This window comes from Conger conger, chromosome 7 (genome assembly GCF_963514075.1).
Source record: "Conger conger chromosome 7, fConCon1.1, whole genome shotgun sequence".
Classification (NCBI taxonomy): domain Eukaryota; kingdom Metazoa; phylum Chordata; class Actinopteri; order Anguilliformes; family Congridae; genus Conger; species Conger conger.
This window is the reverse complement of record NC_083766.1, coordinates 26,462,005-26,477,624: the sequence shown is the minus strand read 5'-3', so window position 1 is coordinate 26,477,624 and position 15,620 is coordinate 26,462,005. Positions and strand designations below refer to the sequence as shown.

At 41.3% G+C, this 15,620-nt stretch overlaps 1 protein-coding gene across 3 annotated transcripts in view; it reads left to right on the top strand.

The window, feature by feature from the left end:
• The window catches only part of gabrg2 (gamma-aminobutyric acid type A receptor subunit gamma2), a 43,592-nt gene extending 28,229 nt beyond the window's left edge, over positions 1 to 15,363 (top strand). Inside the window, exons 7-10 of one of the 3 annotated variants that reach the window (XM_061248091.1) lie at positions 1,457 to 1,609; positions 4,545 to 4,750; positions 7,871 to 7,894; positions 10,920 to 15,363. In XM_061248091.1, the coding sequence (XP_061104075.1) occupies positions 1,457 to 1,609; positions 4,545 to 4,750; positions 7,871 to 7,894; positions 10,920 to 11,201 (665 nt within the window). In that variant the 3' untranslated portion in view covers positions 11,202 to 15,363. The remainder of the gene's footprint in view (positions 1 to 1,456; positions 1,610 to 4,544; positions 4,751 to 7,870; positions 7,895 to 10,919) is intronic. The other 2 variants (XM_061248093.1, XM_061248092.1) reach the window with 2 other exon arrangements.
• Positions 15,364 to 15,620: the final 257 nt, after the last annotated feature.

The window sequence follows — 15,620 nt, the reverse complement described above, 5'->3', positions numbered from 1 at the left end:
TGAGTCTTCACATTTATAAATAAATAAATGTACCATTTAAAAAAGGGATGTGTTCAACATCCAACAACAACAAAATCATGAGACAAAGCCACAGTATGCTGCAACTACCAATCAGCATCATGGTGCACAGCTGTTGCCGGGAGAGAGCTGAGTTTGGTCAGGCCAAGCAGAAAGCTTCACGTTTATAAATAAACATAAAGAGGCACAGTCACATGCCCTGAAGCCGGCGAGAACATAACAGCATAATAACAGTTTCAGACACAGAGAGCGGGGATGGCCTATAATTATTCATTAACATAAATACAGGCGTACCTGGACAGGAGAACCCCCCCAGGGCAGCGTCCTCCACCCGCCGGTCTGTACCTGACGTTCAGTGACGTGGTGGAAGCACGACCTACCCGGCCTTATTTGGTCAAATCCCACCAAGGGCAGACCTGGGTCAAATACATTTTCAAATACGTTTCTGGACCCGATTTATCTGCCTGGTGCGATTGAGCCGACCAAGACGACCAGCAGGTGGGGTTTGTGCTTTTTGTCAGTATTTTGTAGGTTCCACTACACAAGACAAGCTCAGTAAAGTGCAGAAATGTATTTGAATCCAAAACATTTGTTTGACCCAGGTGTGATGGAGGGTGACCCCTACCCTGGGGCATATAGCATCTGCATTGGCTTTGGCCTGCTGGGAGAACAGTGTTTTTTGGGACAGAAAAGATGAGAAATGTTTGTTGTGGTAAATGGTTGCCATTTATATAGCGCTTTCATCCAAACTGCCGTACAATCGATGGTTCTCATTCACCCACACACTCACACACCAACAGCGATTGGCTGCCATGCAAGGCACCAACCAGCTCGTCAGGAGCATTTGGGGGTTAGGTGTCTAGGTGTCTAGAACTGGCAACCCTCTCATTGCCAGATGACTGCAGTGACCTCCTGAGCCAATGACGCCCCCATATACACTGGCTGCATTGGTACATGCATGTGCATTGCTCCCGTTCTCTGGTCTTAAATCACATGGAGGTGTAGAGAGTAGTGATGTCGCCTCACAGCAAGTAGGTACCCAGTTTGAATCCCAGCTGAGGGCCTTTCTGTGTGGAGTTGGCATGTTCTTTCTGTGTCCGAACGGATTTCCTCCGGGGACTTCAGTTAGATCAATTGGGAGAGCATGATATGCACATTTTTAAAATAGGCTTGGCTGATTTCTTTTTTTTTACGTGTAGGGTATAATGTTGGGAATTGCGCATTCTTAAAATAGGCTTGGCTGATTTCTTTTTTTTACGTGTAGGGTATAATGTTGGGTAATGATCAATTTATGTTTTAGTTTATCTCAGTTGTCATTATGGAAGCCCACGGCTACTGTGTATTGAACACTGACCTTTAACGGGTTCTTTTTTCCTGAACTCAAGGAAATAATCCATTCTCATCACTTTTTCATTCTTCCTCTTCCTCTCTCGTTCAGGAGACTACGTGGTGTTGACGGTCTTCTTCGACCTGAGCAGGAGAATGGGTTACTTCACCATTCAGACTTACATCCCCTGTACTCTCATCGTGGTCCTGTCCTGGGTGTCCTTCTGGATCAACAAGGATGCAGTCCCTGCCAGAACATCATTAGGTAAAAAAAATTTCCTCCCTTACAGTTTCATTTACTAAATTATGCCTTTGAAGAGTCTGCTTTTTAGTTTTTTGATAATTTTGTTCTCAAACTCCATTGCTTTCAATTAGCCCTACCAGCAGTTCAGTTTCAGAAAATTATAATCACATTTTGGTGTTCTAAAATAACCTTTAATGATTTTTGAAGGGGGATTATTACTACAAGAAGAACATTCATATCATTAGTGTGTTCTTTTTGTATTTCTTTGAAGGGATCTATTTTCATTATTAACCGCAAACCCAAGCCTGAAGAGATATACACACTGGTGCCTGTCAGTGAAGTTTATAAGCTCCGTGAGCTGTTTACCGGTCTTTCCCAGTAATTGGAGTGGTCTAATGGAGCGAGAATAAGAAGGCCTTGTGATTTTTAATGACGCCAGCCTAGATTTATCTTAATAAGGCATTAATATGCAGCTCAGCAGGTCCTTAGCACTGGCAGCATTGCAATGTAGGTGTAACCTTAGCTAACAGCATAACAATGACCACTATTCTACGGAAGATAGTAGCCCCTGTGGGTGCCTTCAGAAAGGGCACAAAAGGTAGGGGGGGGGACAATGGCCTGATAAACCATGAACCTGGCAGCTCTGGTTAGTGGTTCTACAACTGTAAAAGAGTCCTGACCCCCACCTTTTCATACGGAGATGGTGCAAGAAGGTTCTGCCTGAAAACAGAAGCTGTTCTCATTTCGCATTAATGCCATTTACTTTTTCCATGGGCAGTGTGACTGATTCTCTGACATAAATTATTGAGATAATGATTTTATCTCCATAAACGCTATCTGGTTCATTGCAAGAAGTGACTGGAACAAGCATTTTTTTCTTGTAATAAGACTGAGGATCTTATTTTTTCTCCCAAGCAAAAAATATTAGCTTGTTAATAAAGTGAAACTTTCTTATTACATTGGCAAATCTTGAAATGAGTCAAACCTTCTTTCCTCAATGGAAATATTTTCATCTTATTTAGCAAAAAAGTAAAATAAAAAACATTGTTATTACTTCCAGAAATTGTTTAGTGATCTTCCTGTTTTTAATTAAGTATATTTGACGTTACCATACAACATCAATATTAATTGACTACAGAATTCAATACTGAGTAAAATAGTTCATTTCCCCATGCAGATTGTGACAGTTTATTTGATGGGTTGCTGGGTGGATAAATTATTGAGATGTAATAATTTTATCCTGAACAGCACCGGAGAAAGATCACTCTCATCTGACGCACTAATCTTGGTATTACAACATCAATCTTGAGCCATCATGTCACTTTCGAATCTGACACATGTGTGCCGGAGAAGAAAATCGGTGTGTGCGTGTGTGTACTGTAAATCACGGCGTGATTGATGGGAGGGGCGGGGAACGGGAGACGTTATCGCCATGGCGACGTGTGAGCGATGGCGGGGGGCATCTGCGTTAGCTCTGGGATGTGTTTGTGGAGCTCTCTCCGTGTGCGCGGTGCGTGGGTGTGGTCAGTCTGTCCCTGGAGCTGGCACAGACAGGGCTCCAGATGGCTCCCAGTAAAACCTCTTGGGCCGACCTCCAATGCAGAGGAATGTAGATCAGGAGGACTTGGGCTCTCGTGGAGAACGCACACCTCGTGCTGTCAGGCTAGTTGCAAATGTGTTTTTAATCTGCGCCGTTCCTGTAATCCACTGTACGCCGCGATGTGTGGTTCGGTCAAGCATGTTTCGGAGTACGTAATCAGTGTATGTGTGTGTGTGTGTGTGTGTAAGAGAGAGAGAGATATTGTGTTTCTGTGAGAAAGAGTAAGTGTGTGTGTGTGTGTGTGTGTGTGTGTGTGTGTGAGTGTGTGTGTGTGTGTGAGAGAGTGTGTGTGAGTGTGTGAGTGTGTGAGTGTGTGAGTGTGTGAGTGTGTGAGTGTGTGTGTGTGTGTGTGTGAGAGTGTGTGTGTGTGTGAGAGAGAGAGAGAGAGATAGAGAGGCCGGTCACACTGTCGGCATCATTTGTTATTTTCAAAATGATTTCAAGTCCTAAAGAGCTTTTGATCTCATAATAAATGAATCACTGCCATTGGATACAAAATCTTTCTAAAATAAATGCATGTTACAATCATTCTCTGATGAGACGGACTTTGTTATCCAGCACGCAACGAACGACACATCAACCTTTAAGTTTCTTTTGATGTCGTTAATTAGCACATTATGTGCTACTTCAGCAAGTCAACAAACTGTTCTTTTTATTTGTGCGTTGCTGATGCAAGGACATATGTTTCATAAGGACGTGTTGTCTGCTGGTTGCTGATCTAGCTTCTTCAAAGTGTCTGAAAAGCCTGGGAAGCACGAAGCGTGAGTCTGTGCAACATGTGCTTCAGATAAACAAAGAACAAGGTTGTCAGGTTGTTAGCTGCTACTGACTCACCTCCAACACCGGCATCTTGTTTGAATGGCAAAGTACCCGGGTGTTCAACAGGCGGTCTGTGAAGGTACGGCAGGGGGTCCGTAAGTGCAGTTTCTCCCTGCTCTGCCATCACACGCTCCCCCCACCCCCAACAATCAGCTGTCCTCACTCCTGGTTCATAATGGCAACCGCTCCTCTGTGTCCACGACCCCCGCTCCCTCCTTCGCGCCTCCTCATGGGTTTTCATACATGCTACCCTTTTTAACTTCTGTTGGGGGCTCCCCTGGGTGCCTTTGTGTCTGTGTGAGGGTTCCTAGATCAGAAAAGGTTGAAATCCCTTCTGGTATAGTACAATTGATTGTCTCTCCAGGACAAAAGCTTTGACTGCTCCGCTTGTGAGTCACAGGGATCCAGGAGGTTTATGAATTCGTTTGCTGTTATTTATTCGTGTTTTATTTGGCTCGATAAGTCCACGTCAGTTTCCTGTGTGCAGGGGAAGCGGGTGGACAGTGACTGAGCCGTGTTTCCCGTGTTCGCCCTCAGGAATCACCACCGTCCTGACCATGACCACGCTCAGCACCATCGCCCGGAAGTCCCTCCCCAAGGTATCCTACGTGACCGCCATGGACCTCTTCGTGTCGGTCTGCTTCATCTTCGTCTTCGCCGCCCTGATCGAGTACGGGACGCTACACTACTTTGTCAGCAACAGAAAGCCCAGCAAAAACAAGGACAAGAAGAAGAGAAATCCCGTGAGTAGCCCCCAGGCCGCCACCGCCACTCTCCAATTAACACGCCACTTATTCTAGAGCTAGCCGCTCAAAATATTCTCAAGTAGTTTGAACAGACCACAATCGTGGAATGCAGCTTTGCTTAGTATGGCAATATTTTAGAGTTCCCCTGGTGTAATTCTCCTTGGGTTTTCAGAAAGGTCAAGCAGGTACTCATTCCCCCCTGCCCTCTCAGGTAGTGTGTTTACCTTCTGCGTCACTTAATCACAGCTCGTATCCAAGTGTGGAAATCAAACTAACAATTGACCTTTCTCTGGGCCCCTGATCACCATGGTTACGCTTTCTGCTTCTGTCACGATTTCTGTGACAAGAATTGATGTTCAAGGGCAATACAGTTAAGGTTCCCATTTCATACCATTTAAGCATTATTGCCCATCGTAAATGGGGTTCATTCTGAAGTATTCGTAACTTTCCAAAATGTTTAAAATCGATATTGAAAGACGCCAGTTTTACGAAGGCTAATCCCTTATTGGTTAGTATCACTACATGAATGAGTGTATCCATTGTTCTAGTATTTTATCTAGTGTATTTTCTTATTCTGTTTTAGCCATTGCAGACACAGCATTGCCAGTTAGTAAATTCAAGTTTGGCAAAAGATGAAAAACGTAATCAGTCTCAATCAGTCACTATAGGCTATACATTTTACATTACAAACCGGGTGATCGCTGCTCTCCTTCTTGCTTTTACTAAGGTGTCTACACTTGTATTATGTACATACATTGAGCACTTTATTAGGTTTTTATTAGGACTTATTTTTTAGTCTTCAGCTGCTGTAGCCTATCCACTTAGAGGTTTGACACGTTTGGTCTGAAAAACAGCTGAACCTCTTGACAATGCCAGCATGTTTATATGCATTTAGTTGCTGCCATAAATTGTGGCTGAATAAATATTTACATTAGCAAGCCCTGCGATGGACTGGCGACCTGTCCAGGGTGTATTCCTGCCTTTCGCCCAATGTATGCTGAGATAGGCTCCAGCCCCCCTGCGACCCTGTTCAGGATAAGTGGGTTAAGATAATGGATGGATGGATGGAAGCTGGTGTACAGGTCTGCCTAATAAAGTGCTCTCTGAGTGTATATAGTGTTAAATTCCCTTGGCTGAGCAACTGGAGATTGTAAAGGAGTGGGTAAAATTGTGGCTTTGACACAGGTTGTCTGACACGATTGTGCCATCAGACTGAAAGTAAACAGAGCATCTTTCAAAAATGTACGATATGCAGATTGTTAACTGGGTCCCAGATTTTCAAATTTGTTGCTGACGTAAATGTCTGGTGAGTGAAAAGGTAATACAATATAGGTTTGATTGCTGTTTGGTTTCTGGTAAGAGTTATTTAATTGTTCCAGATGTATTTTTTTTTTCATAAAAAGGGAAAATTGTCACACTGTATTCATTATTCATAATCAAGTGTTTCAAAACATCATTTTTTTAATTTGATAAAATGTGTCTTTAATCATGTGTTCTTCAAATGTTTGATATAGACTGTGATGACAATTATGTGAAGAAGGAAAACAACACCAGGTTTTTGAAGAAAATCACCCAACATTGAGTTCAGGGTAGAGCCGCATCCTCTGAGTTATCTGGCAGAGGTGGATAAATCACAAACCATTATTTTATCCTTGACTACCGACATGAAAACAGATTCGGCTGAGGTTACTTTTCAAATCTGTTGGGTGAACAGTTAGGTTTCTCTTGTTAGTTTGGTTCAATACTGCAAACCACCGACACAGTAGTTGATCATGTGTGGAGCTGTGGCTTCTTCCTCTCTTGCACACCAGTGCCATCAGTGTGTGGACTGCAGCTTAGATAATAATGATTGTTTCATTTTTGCATGAAGGCAAACAAAACCACATTCATTAAATACCTCACAATTTTCTGCGACATTGTCAGAAACTTAGAGAGCCTAAGAGGAACATTTCACCTGATACCAGTTTAGCAAGCTTGGTATAACCTGGAGATACAATTTACACTGCGGTTGTGTACAATACGATGTACGAAGGGTATGGGATTGCAGCTAATTCAGTAATGCATTTAGCTTGTTATCTTTAGACTGTTCCAGGATTGTGTAATATTAAACAGCTACAAAGCCTTGTAGCTTTGCCACATATGCTGGCCAACTTCTCATTAGTTTGGCAGTTTCCCAGACAGTCGCTGTGAACGGTTCAGACCAGCACAGATTTTTAATTAAAGACGACTTTGTTTTTAACACATTGCTCAAAAAATAAAAGATATACCGACGGACAGAGTAAGTTTAATCCTGTGTCCTTCGGGAATTAAGGAATAATTGCCTTCCATAGGGGACACCTGCAGGACACATTTTGTACATATACGCGGTGTACATATGCTAAAATTGCCTGGACAACCCAATTTAGCTGCTTGCTAGCCTAAATAACTCAAACATGGATTTATGATTGGTTCACCTCTGCTTGGTCATTTGAAAGCACCAAAAAAAATACAATTCCTCCAAGCAGACTGATGGCTGTGCACAAGGCTGTTTATTAATCTTTGACTTGTGAAACAAAATTCATCACATGAACTGATCTCCCTCAGAGATCTGTCTCTGAAGGTGATCCCTCCCGTAATGGTCTGTCTGACTAATATAGAGGAGTGAAATTTGCACCTTGGCAAGCAGATTAGGGCCTGAGTTACTAAAACAGAAAATGCAAAACCTCTTGGCAAAGGCCCTAAATGTTCACCAACCAGATTTTTCAAATGTGATGTACATATGAAATCCGAAAGGACAGTTGCAGAATGATGTCATTTTCTTTGTATAGTCTGCTGAAACGTGTTATGTGCTGTTTTAATGTTTTAATGTCTAATTTACTAATTAATATGACTATGGTACAGCCATATAAAACTGCTCCATTTCAAATAGCCTTAAACAAATTGTGTCCAAACCTGGTCTTGATTCTCTCGTTCCCAATGTTTCCCTCCTGTCGGTTACCCTCTCCTCCCTCTTTCAGTCGAATTACAGATTACTGATGTCTCTTAAACTTTTCTGTTTGTTTTTTTTTTACATCTGTTCTGTTTTCTGTCGTTCTCTTTTTTATCCCACATCTTCTTTGTTTCCCGTTGGGATTAAAGCTCCTTCGGCTGTTTTCTTCAAAGGTATTGCTTGTGTCTGAGTAGAAACATATGGGCTGCATGCGTCTGCTGCATTTCACCTCAACACCCTCCCTCGCTCACTCCACTGCTTTTACATGAGTTTTATTCTTTGATGTAAAGATGGTTTTCTTTATCGTTTACTGTAAAGTTTACTGTCACCTGCCGTTGACTCTACCGAGGGCGTCCGAGGGCAAAGTGTGTTTCCGGAATGTTCCACTGCAGGTTGTATGCGCATTAAGTTGGACTTCGCTCCCCGTTCTCTGCTTGGGGTAAATGGCTGAGGAGAGTAATTGCTTCATTATTTGCATTTCGGTCTCGCGACGCGTCCAAATTTGGCACTCATTGCTTTTTCACCCGTGCGGGAGCCAAGCTGCGTGTTTGGTTACGGGGCTGTAACGCTGACACGTCTAGGGGAGTCAGCCCAGCCTTAACGGACTGAAATAGACAACCTCTCCATGGCAGCCTGGACCGTTAGTAATCAACTTAACAGCTCAGCTGATCAGACTATGCCTGGGCTGCCATTAAAAGGTCAAGGGACCCAAGCTGAGGCGTGTGTGTGTGTGTGTGTTTGTCTGAGCGTGTGCATGTGCATGTGTATATGTGTGTTTGTGAGAGCGTGTGTGTGAGAGTGTGTGTGAGAGCGTGCATATGTGTGTGTGTCAGACTGTGTGTGTGTGTGCATGTGTGTGGATGAGAGTGTGCATGTGTGTGTGTGTGTGTGTGTGTGTGTGAGAGCGTGTGTGTGTATGTGTGTGTCAGACTGTGTGTGTGTGTGTGTGTGTGTGTGAGTGTGCGTGTGTGTGTGTTTGTGTGTGAGACTGTGTGTGTGCAGTTATGTGTTAGAGAGAGAGAGCAAGAGAGAATGAGGGAGTGCTATTATATTCATACGTATATAAGCCCTAATAAAAACTTCACAAACGGTATTACAGTACCCATTTCATCTTGTAAGTTTTACTACCTGCTACTATTACTGTTTATGCTAATAACAACAACAGCAACATTGTATCAGTAAAAAAAAAAGTTGTGTTTCTGCTGTGAAAGTAAATTCTCAGGATGCAGTTCGCTGTAAAAAGATAAATAAATAAAGGCAGTGTGCAGTGAGGGCAGGCTTGCCCCCTGCTGCCCCTCCCTCCTCTCCACGCATTGTCTGCTGTCCTCCGTTAAGGCTGAGAGCGTGCTGTGTTGTGTGCCGACCCCAGTACGTGCAGCAGGTCTGTGTGCGCTCCTGTGCTTCTGTTCTAGCCCTTAGATCCCCGCTGTCTGCCCCAATGCCACTTACCCCATCTGCCAACGCTGAAGCCACTAACCCCGCAATAAAACCCAATGCTGTTACTACACGTGTGACGAGACATTAAAGTCCAAGTCCCACCAAAAACAAGCAAGATACAGGAGTATTTAGTGCACGTATCACCTTGTGAATGATTATGCTAATGTGTTTCAGCTATAAATTCTCCCAGATTGTAGCCACATTTGCTGGTCATTCGTGGGAAATGGTAAAACGTTTCCTGGATGTGTTCCATGATGGGCATAAAAGAAAGAAGGAATTCTGGGACATACCAAAATCAGTAGTCTCCACAAGACAAATGAGATAGTGTAGGAGGTGTGTGTAATGTTCTCTGTGGTGTTACTTGAATGAATTAAAACTTTAAACGTTTATGGGACTTGGACTTTAAGCATCTCATGTACTAGTGCTGGGGAGATTTCAGATGAAGATAATGAAAACTGTGGCTCCTGGATATTAGTACAGCCTGGATATTAGTACAGCCACATGCAGTGATTGCTTGACAGTAATGACATGAAAAATTTGGAAAACTAAAAAAAAAAAAGCTAAAAAATTAATTATGATAATGCACAACCAATTCCCTATCAATAGTTGGGAATAGAAGACTGTCTTTGCTTGACATTAAAAACATTAAAACTCTTAGTCAAAAAATCATAGTTAATGTGAAGGGCTTAAATAGAAGGAGAGGATACCAAAATGTTTATAAATGTTTGGCTTTCGGTCTTAGTCTGATTTGAGATGGGTGGTTTGCCTCTCTGCAGTTGAACAGTCAGTGATAGAGTGTGTGAACACATTTCCTTTAAAGTTAGTCCCCCTGCTAAGAAGCTTCACATGCAGTAATTAGATGATTCATTTAGATGATTAGTGTACCACAATGGGAAGATTGTTTGACAGGAAGTTTGAGAAGAGACTATAGTGACCTAGTGCTCGGAGGGGGGAACTGCTGGTTCCAAAAAAGGAATCATTATGGATTTTAATTTAATATTTAATAGAAACATCTGTGATTTTTCTTCCATCTCTAAGTCTTACTATAGCCAATCCAGCTTGGGTTTCTACTGCTGAACAAGCACATTTCTCCCCTCTGGATCTGCAGAGTGTTAAATTAAACAATTTTCTATAGATTGTCAGATAATAAATTAGTGTTTTTCCTGCCCCCTCCACCCCAAGTATATTTTAAAATAATTTATCAGCTTACATTTATCTTAATGTCACTGCTCAGTGTCCTACATCAAGCTATGATAAACGTACCGCTGGATTCAATCGAAATGCATCTTAAGGAAAGGGCTACTCAGTAGTGATAACACGAATGCAGCTCTGTATTATAATGAAAAGTAATCTTTCCTTAAGATGACTGTCTGTTCCTGTCAGTTCAGCTTCGACTGCATCCAGAGGCCATTCCCCTGCATATGCTACGTCAGACCTGAACACAGGCTACCCAGCACTAGAATCACTGATGTGCTAAAGAAAGAAAGAATGAATGAAAAAAGTAACAACTGCTAACCCACAGAGGGTATACTTAGACTTATCATGGCGAAGGTATAATTTGCATAGAACTTATTTCTAGGCAACAGCGAGCTGTAAAACACTAAAATAAAAGCCGTGTGTGTGTGGTTTTCAGAGATAGGGTGTGAATCGCGTTTGGTTTTGTGGGTATCCGTGCTGGAGGGTGACGGCTGACGCTGTGTGTTGTTGTTGTCGTTGTCGTCGTCGTGGTCGTCGTTGTCCTTGTTTCCTCGGCGATAAAAGCAGACGCCCACGGTGGACATCCGCCCGCGGTCAGCCACGGCGATCCAGATGAACAATGCCACGCACATGCAGGAGCGGGACGAGGAGTACGGGTACGAGTGTCTGGACGGGAAGGACTGCACCAGCTTCTTCTGCTGCTTCGAGGACTGCCGGTCTGGGGCCTGGAGGCACGGGCGGCTACACATCCGCGTGGCCAAGATAGACTCGTACGCACGCATCTTCTTCCCCACGGCGTTCGGCCTCTTCAACCTGGTCTACTGGGTCTCCTATCTCTACCTGTAGACCCGCCGAGGCTTAGCCGGCCTCCGTCCGCTCCTTGCAAGACCGTATCTTGGTTTTTTTTCGTTTTCGTGTTATTATTTTTTGGCCTATTGAAATCAGAATTTTAAAAAAGCAAGCTTGCAGTTGTGTTGTTTTTATTTTTATTTTTTTTATTCGGTTTTTTTCCAATCCATTTCAAAACCGTTTGCTTGTTTTTGAATCGCTCTTTTGTCCAAGTGGACGAAGCAAATGCTGTAGCAAACCTGAAGGGCAGGGTGGGGAGTAGGGGAGGGGCACGAGGAGAGCCAGGCCTCTCTGAAAGGGCAAAAAAGGAGCACAAATCGGACAAAGACACATGTCCGACAGACAGCCCCGTTCTCCCAGTCAGACTACTTCTCTGCGGAGGGCATAAATACCATTTATAATATGGCGATAAAAAGCAATAAAACTGATATTATTATTATTATTATTATTATTATTATTATTATTATTATTATTATTATTATTGTTGTTGTTGTTGAAGGGCATGGTTGCATTGTAACAGTTTACAAAGCCAGTGCCTAAAAATAATATCAGTATTCATATCAAAAACCTCTTAAAGGAACCATATAGTATATTTCATATTTTGTAAATGATGTCAGATAAATCAAATTGAAAGGGGATTATAATGCACAAAGTATTAATAACGTATTTTCACCATTTTACAGCCCCAGCCCACACCCACCCTTTGGAAAATGTTTTAAGTTTATTATTTTATTTATTTTCTGGAAAAACATATCTGTTCATCTTCCCTTTTTCTCATATGGGTTGTTTAAATTTCCAGAACATTCTTACAGTACATGGAAAGAGAATATTTTGAATATAATAGTTCAGCAAAACTGGATTTAACAAAGCACTTTACCAGTGGGAAGAATTACATAGTATTATTTTGCAATCTGTACTAATATTTACACGACAGTTGGAAGTTGAGAGTGGGCAGTGGATTCTTGCTTTTTAATGTGTGGTCAGGGCTAGAAAAAAATATATGGTCTATGATCAACTGTACAGACACTGTAAATATTTTAATATACTGTAGTGGTTTATATCTATTGCATGCACCTTTCAGGCCAAAAATAAATATATGTATTGAGGTCTTCTACTGTCGTCTATGGAATAAAAAAAAAACTGCTATACATGCAATTCAACGTAATCGGACCTTAAAGATTAATGAGAGAATAAAACAAAATTCAAATACTGTCCATTAAGATGTTGGCCATTGTCATGATATGGTTCTGTTGAAACCATGCTGTTCACTAGCTTACAGCATTATGACAACTGACGTCGCAAATATGAGATTTTCTCTTCGATTCTTCTAAAGACACAACGATTACTTCCCAATCCTTATCAACGCTGGCTTGGCAACAGAAAAAGTAAGCTTGTTCAGTTCTGATGCAAGTAGAGAATGCATAAAATCGAGCATATGATTTACTAATATTTCTGAAACATCATAAAAATATCATTGGGCCTCATTCACAAAACATGCATATGATCAAATTTGATCTATTTAGAATGCTTTACTATTCATGTAAAATCATTTTAAATAGTTACAGACCTCATGTAAACGTGTTTATCCATAATTATAGTAGTATCATATATATTTATATTAAGTATGTTATTGATTTTAAGTACATTAGAATAACCTGGATCTGGATAACCTCAAATGCATTTATTTTTTCTAAAAGTGATTTATGATGATGAGGATATGATATAATGATAATGATAAAGACCCGCAAGCAGCCAACCATTTAGCAATGTCATATTTGCTGCATTTGCATACTTGCTAATCGTGTTTTGGGTGGGGGAAGGCACATCTTTAGGGGCAGTGCATATGTTTGCACACAATAGGTAGTAGGGCAGGTGATTCCTAATGCACATCAACATGAACAGGCGTGCACATTGAATTTACCAGCCATTGGCATCCGTGCTCTCATACCAATGGGATGAAACCCAAGATCTGCATTTCATGCATCCCTCATTGGTTTTTCGTAGGAACTTTTTTAAGAACAAAAGTTAGACAGATTTTAAAACGTTTTCTGAATGAGGCCCATTTCGTTTTTACTGCTTTTCCATATCCTTTTTAACAAAACTTTCTTATGCAATGTTTTTTTTTTCATTATCTGTTCTTCATCGGACCATGCCGACTTAAATATTCTCTAGGTACATCGTGTACCTTGGAAATGAAATATATAATGCGATCATAAACAGACAGACAGTTACATTGTCATCCCCGGAGACGCATGTAAGAAACGTCCAAATCGGCTCTCCCGCTCGTCCGGCCCGTGTGTCCTGTTTGCATAAGTAGTTAAACAGCCCAGCCTGAACACGGAGATGAGCTAGAGTGGGGGGTGACAGGACCGGTGCGTAAGCCTTACTCTCAATGAGGAAAACACTGTGGACATTATTACCTGACGTGGAAAGGAGGAAAGGGGGTTGATGAAACTTCAGGGATACTTTCATCCAGCTCTCTCGAGGGAAAAAAGGTTGTTTTATGTTTAGCTTTTTTTTTCTTTTTTTTTTTACCGTCGAAGCTTCAGATATCTGACATTTTGAGCTGTACGCAGTGGGGTTGTGTAGCCTGTAGTCCATGTTCAAACTAATGTCTTAATCTTATCGGTTTGACTGCACTCGTACACCTGTTGAAGCTTTTAACCTATCAAAGAAAATTGTCATGTTGTCTATTTCTTTATTTTTCAGTTTGCATTAGATGATTTTCATTTTGAAGAGTAATTTTTTTTGAATGTTCTCTCTTTTTATGTATTATTATTATGCTATGAGTTTCAAAAGGCCATTTATAAAGTAGGCTATTATATCATTTTGCGAACCTGTCTGGGGCAACAAGAAAAAACACATTAAAATGTCCGTAGTATAAGAAGTCATATAGCAACATTATTTTGAGTAAGGTTCTTTTGTTTTTTTTGTACTTAATTATTGTCTTGGCTGGTGCTACAGATCAGTTTGAATTGTATTGTATGGATTCATTTTGTGTATTTTACTCAGATGAGGATGGTACAAGTTGCTCTAATGTTACGGAGACTTATTTTTTCTGATCATCACCCAAGAATTGTGACTCCATATTTGTAGTTTACATCATCCCCACAAGAGGCTTCCAAGGATTCCTTGTGTGATGTCACTTCCTGTGGTATGAAAAAAGACTGCCAATTTCAAGAGATTATAACAAGCTTTGGCATCTGCCTGACACATCCTAGGGACGGAGCTAATGAACTACTGTATTTCCTGTAATCCTTGTAAAAAGCTGTTGACCGAGCCATTTTGAGACAGCGAGATATTTTTTTTCTGTTTTTGTTTGTTGGAAGTTTCTGGAAACAAACAGCACAAGTATTCTGCCCCGCTCCAACTGCCTGGCGTTTGCAGGTCGTTCTGTGTGTCCTGGTCGCATCAGCAAGTGTCAAAGCCGCTTACTCGAGTGTCCTGTCTGAAGATAAACAAAATACTGTTTTCATGTCCTCAAAGTTTTTGTGGTAGGAGAAATTGCTCAGCTTGATTTGCGATTACTGCTGTGTTTATTTATTTATTGTTTGTTTAATATGTAAGGGAATGTAAGTATATGGGAAGGAGGCTGAAGTGCCAAATTCAAAATTGGGATATGTTCATGTTTTATGCACTTCCAGGAAATGACAGTGAAGACTTTGAGCTTGCAATGGCTTCTGGGAAAAAACAAAACAGTGATATTAAAGAACACATTTCTTTTGTTTTCCAAAATAACAACAATTGGCTTTTTTGAACTCTATTAAAATAACCAATAACATGCTATGTTAGATTAGGAATAAATAACATACTTGTTAAGAACAAACTTGTGTTCCTATTTTGGAAGACAGAAGAGACCTTAGAATGGAACAAATGTAAATAATTTATATGGTTACATATTTTATTGGCAGACAGGTCAATTGCACTCATCACCGTGCTGTGCAAAGGGTTACCAATTCAGAAGATTAAATTCTAAATTTCATGGAAATGTTAGTTGTTTGCTATCATTGTATATTTCTTGAGTAGTGTACAAAAAGGACACTGATTAATTATTGTTCAGGTCTCCATAATATACTGTATGTACTAAAAATATCCTTTTCATAAGGGAATTGCACACAGCTGTTGAATTTTACAATAAAATTGTTGCATTTAAACAAAATGATTTTGTCCTGTTGATGACTATTTAACATGCAGATGTATTTCTTCCTGGAGGTTTTACTACTCGGGGCGACATGGCTCAGGCAGTAAGAGCAGTCGTATGGCAGTCAGAGGGTTGCCGGTTCGATCCCCCGCCCCGGGCTGTGTCAAAGTGTCCCTGAGCAAGACACTTAACCCCCAAATGCTCCTGACGAGCTGGTCGGTACCTTGCATGGCGGCCAAACGCCGTCGTTGTGTGAATGGGTGAATGAGAAATGA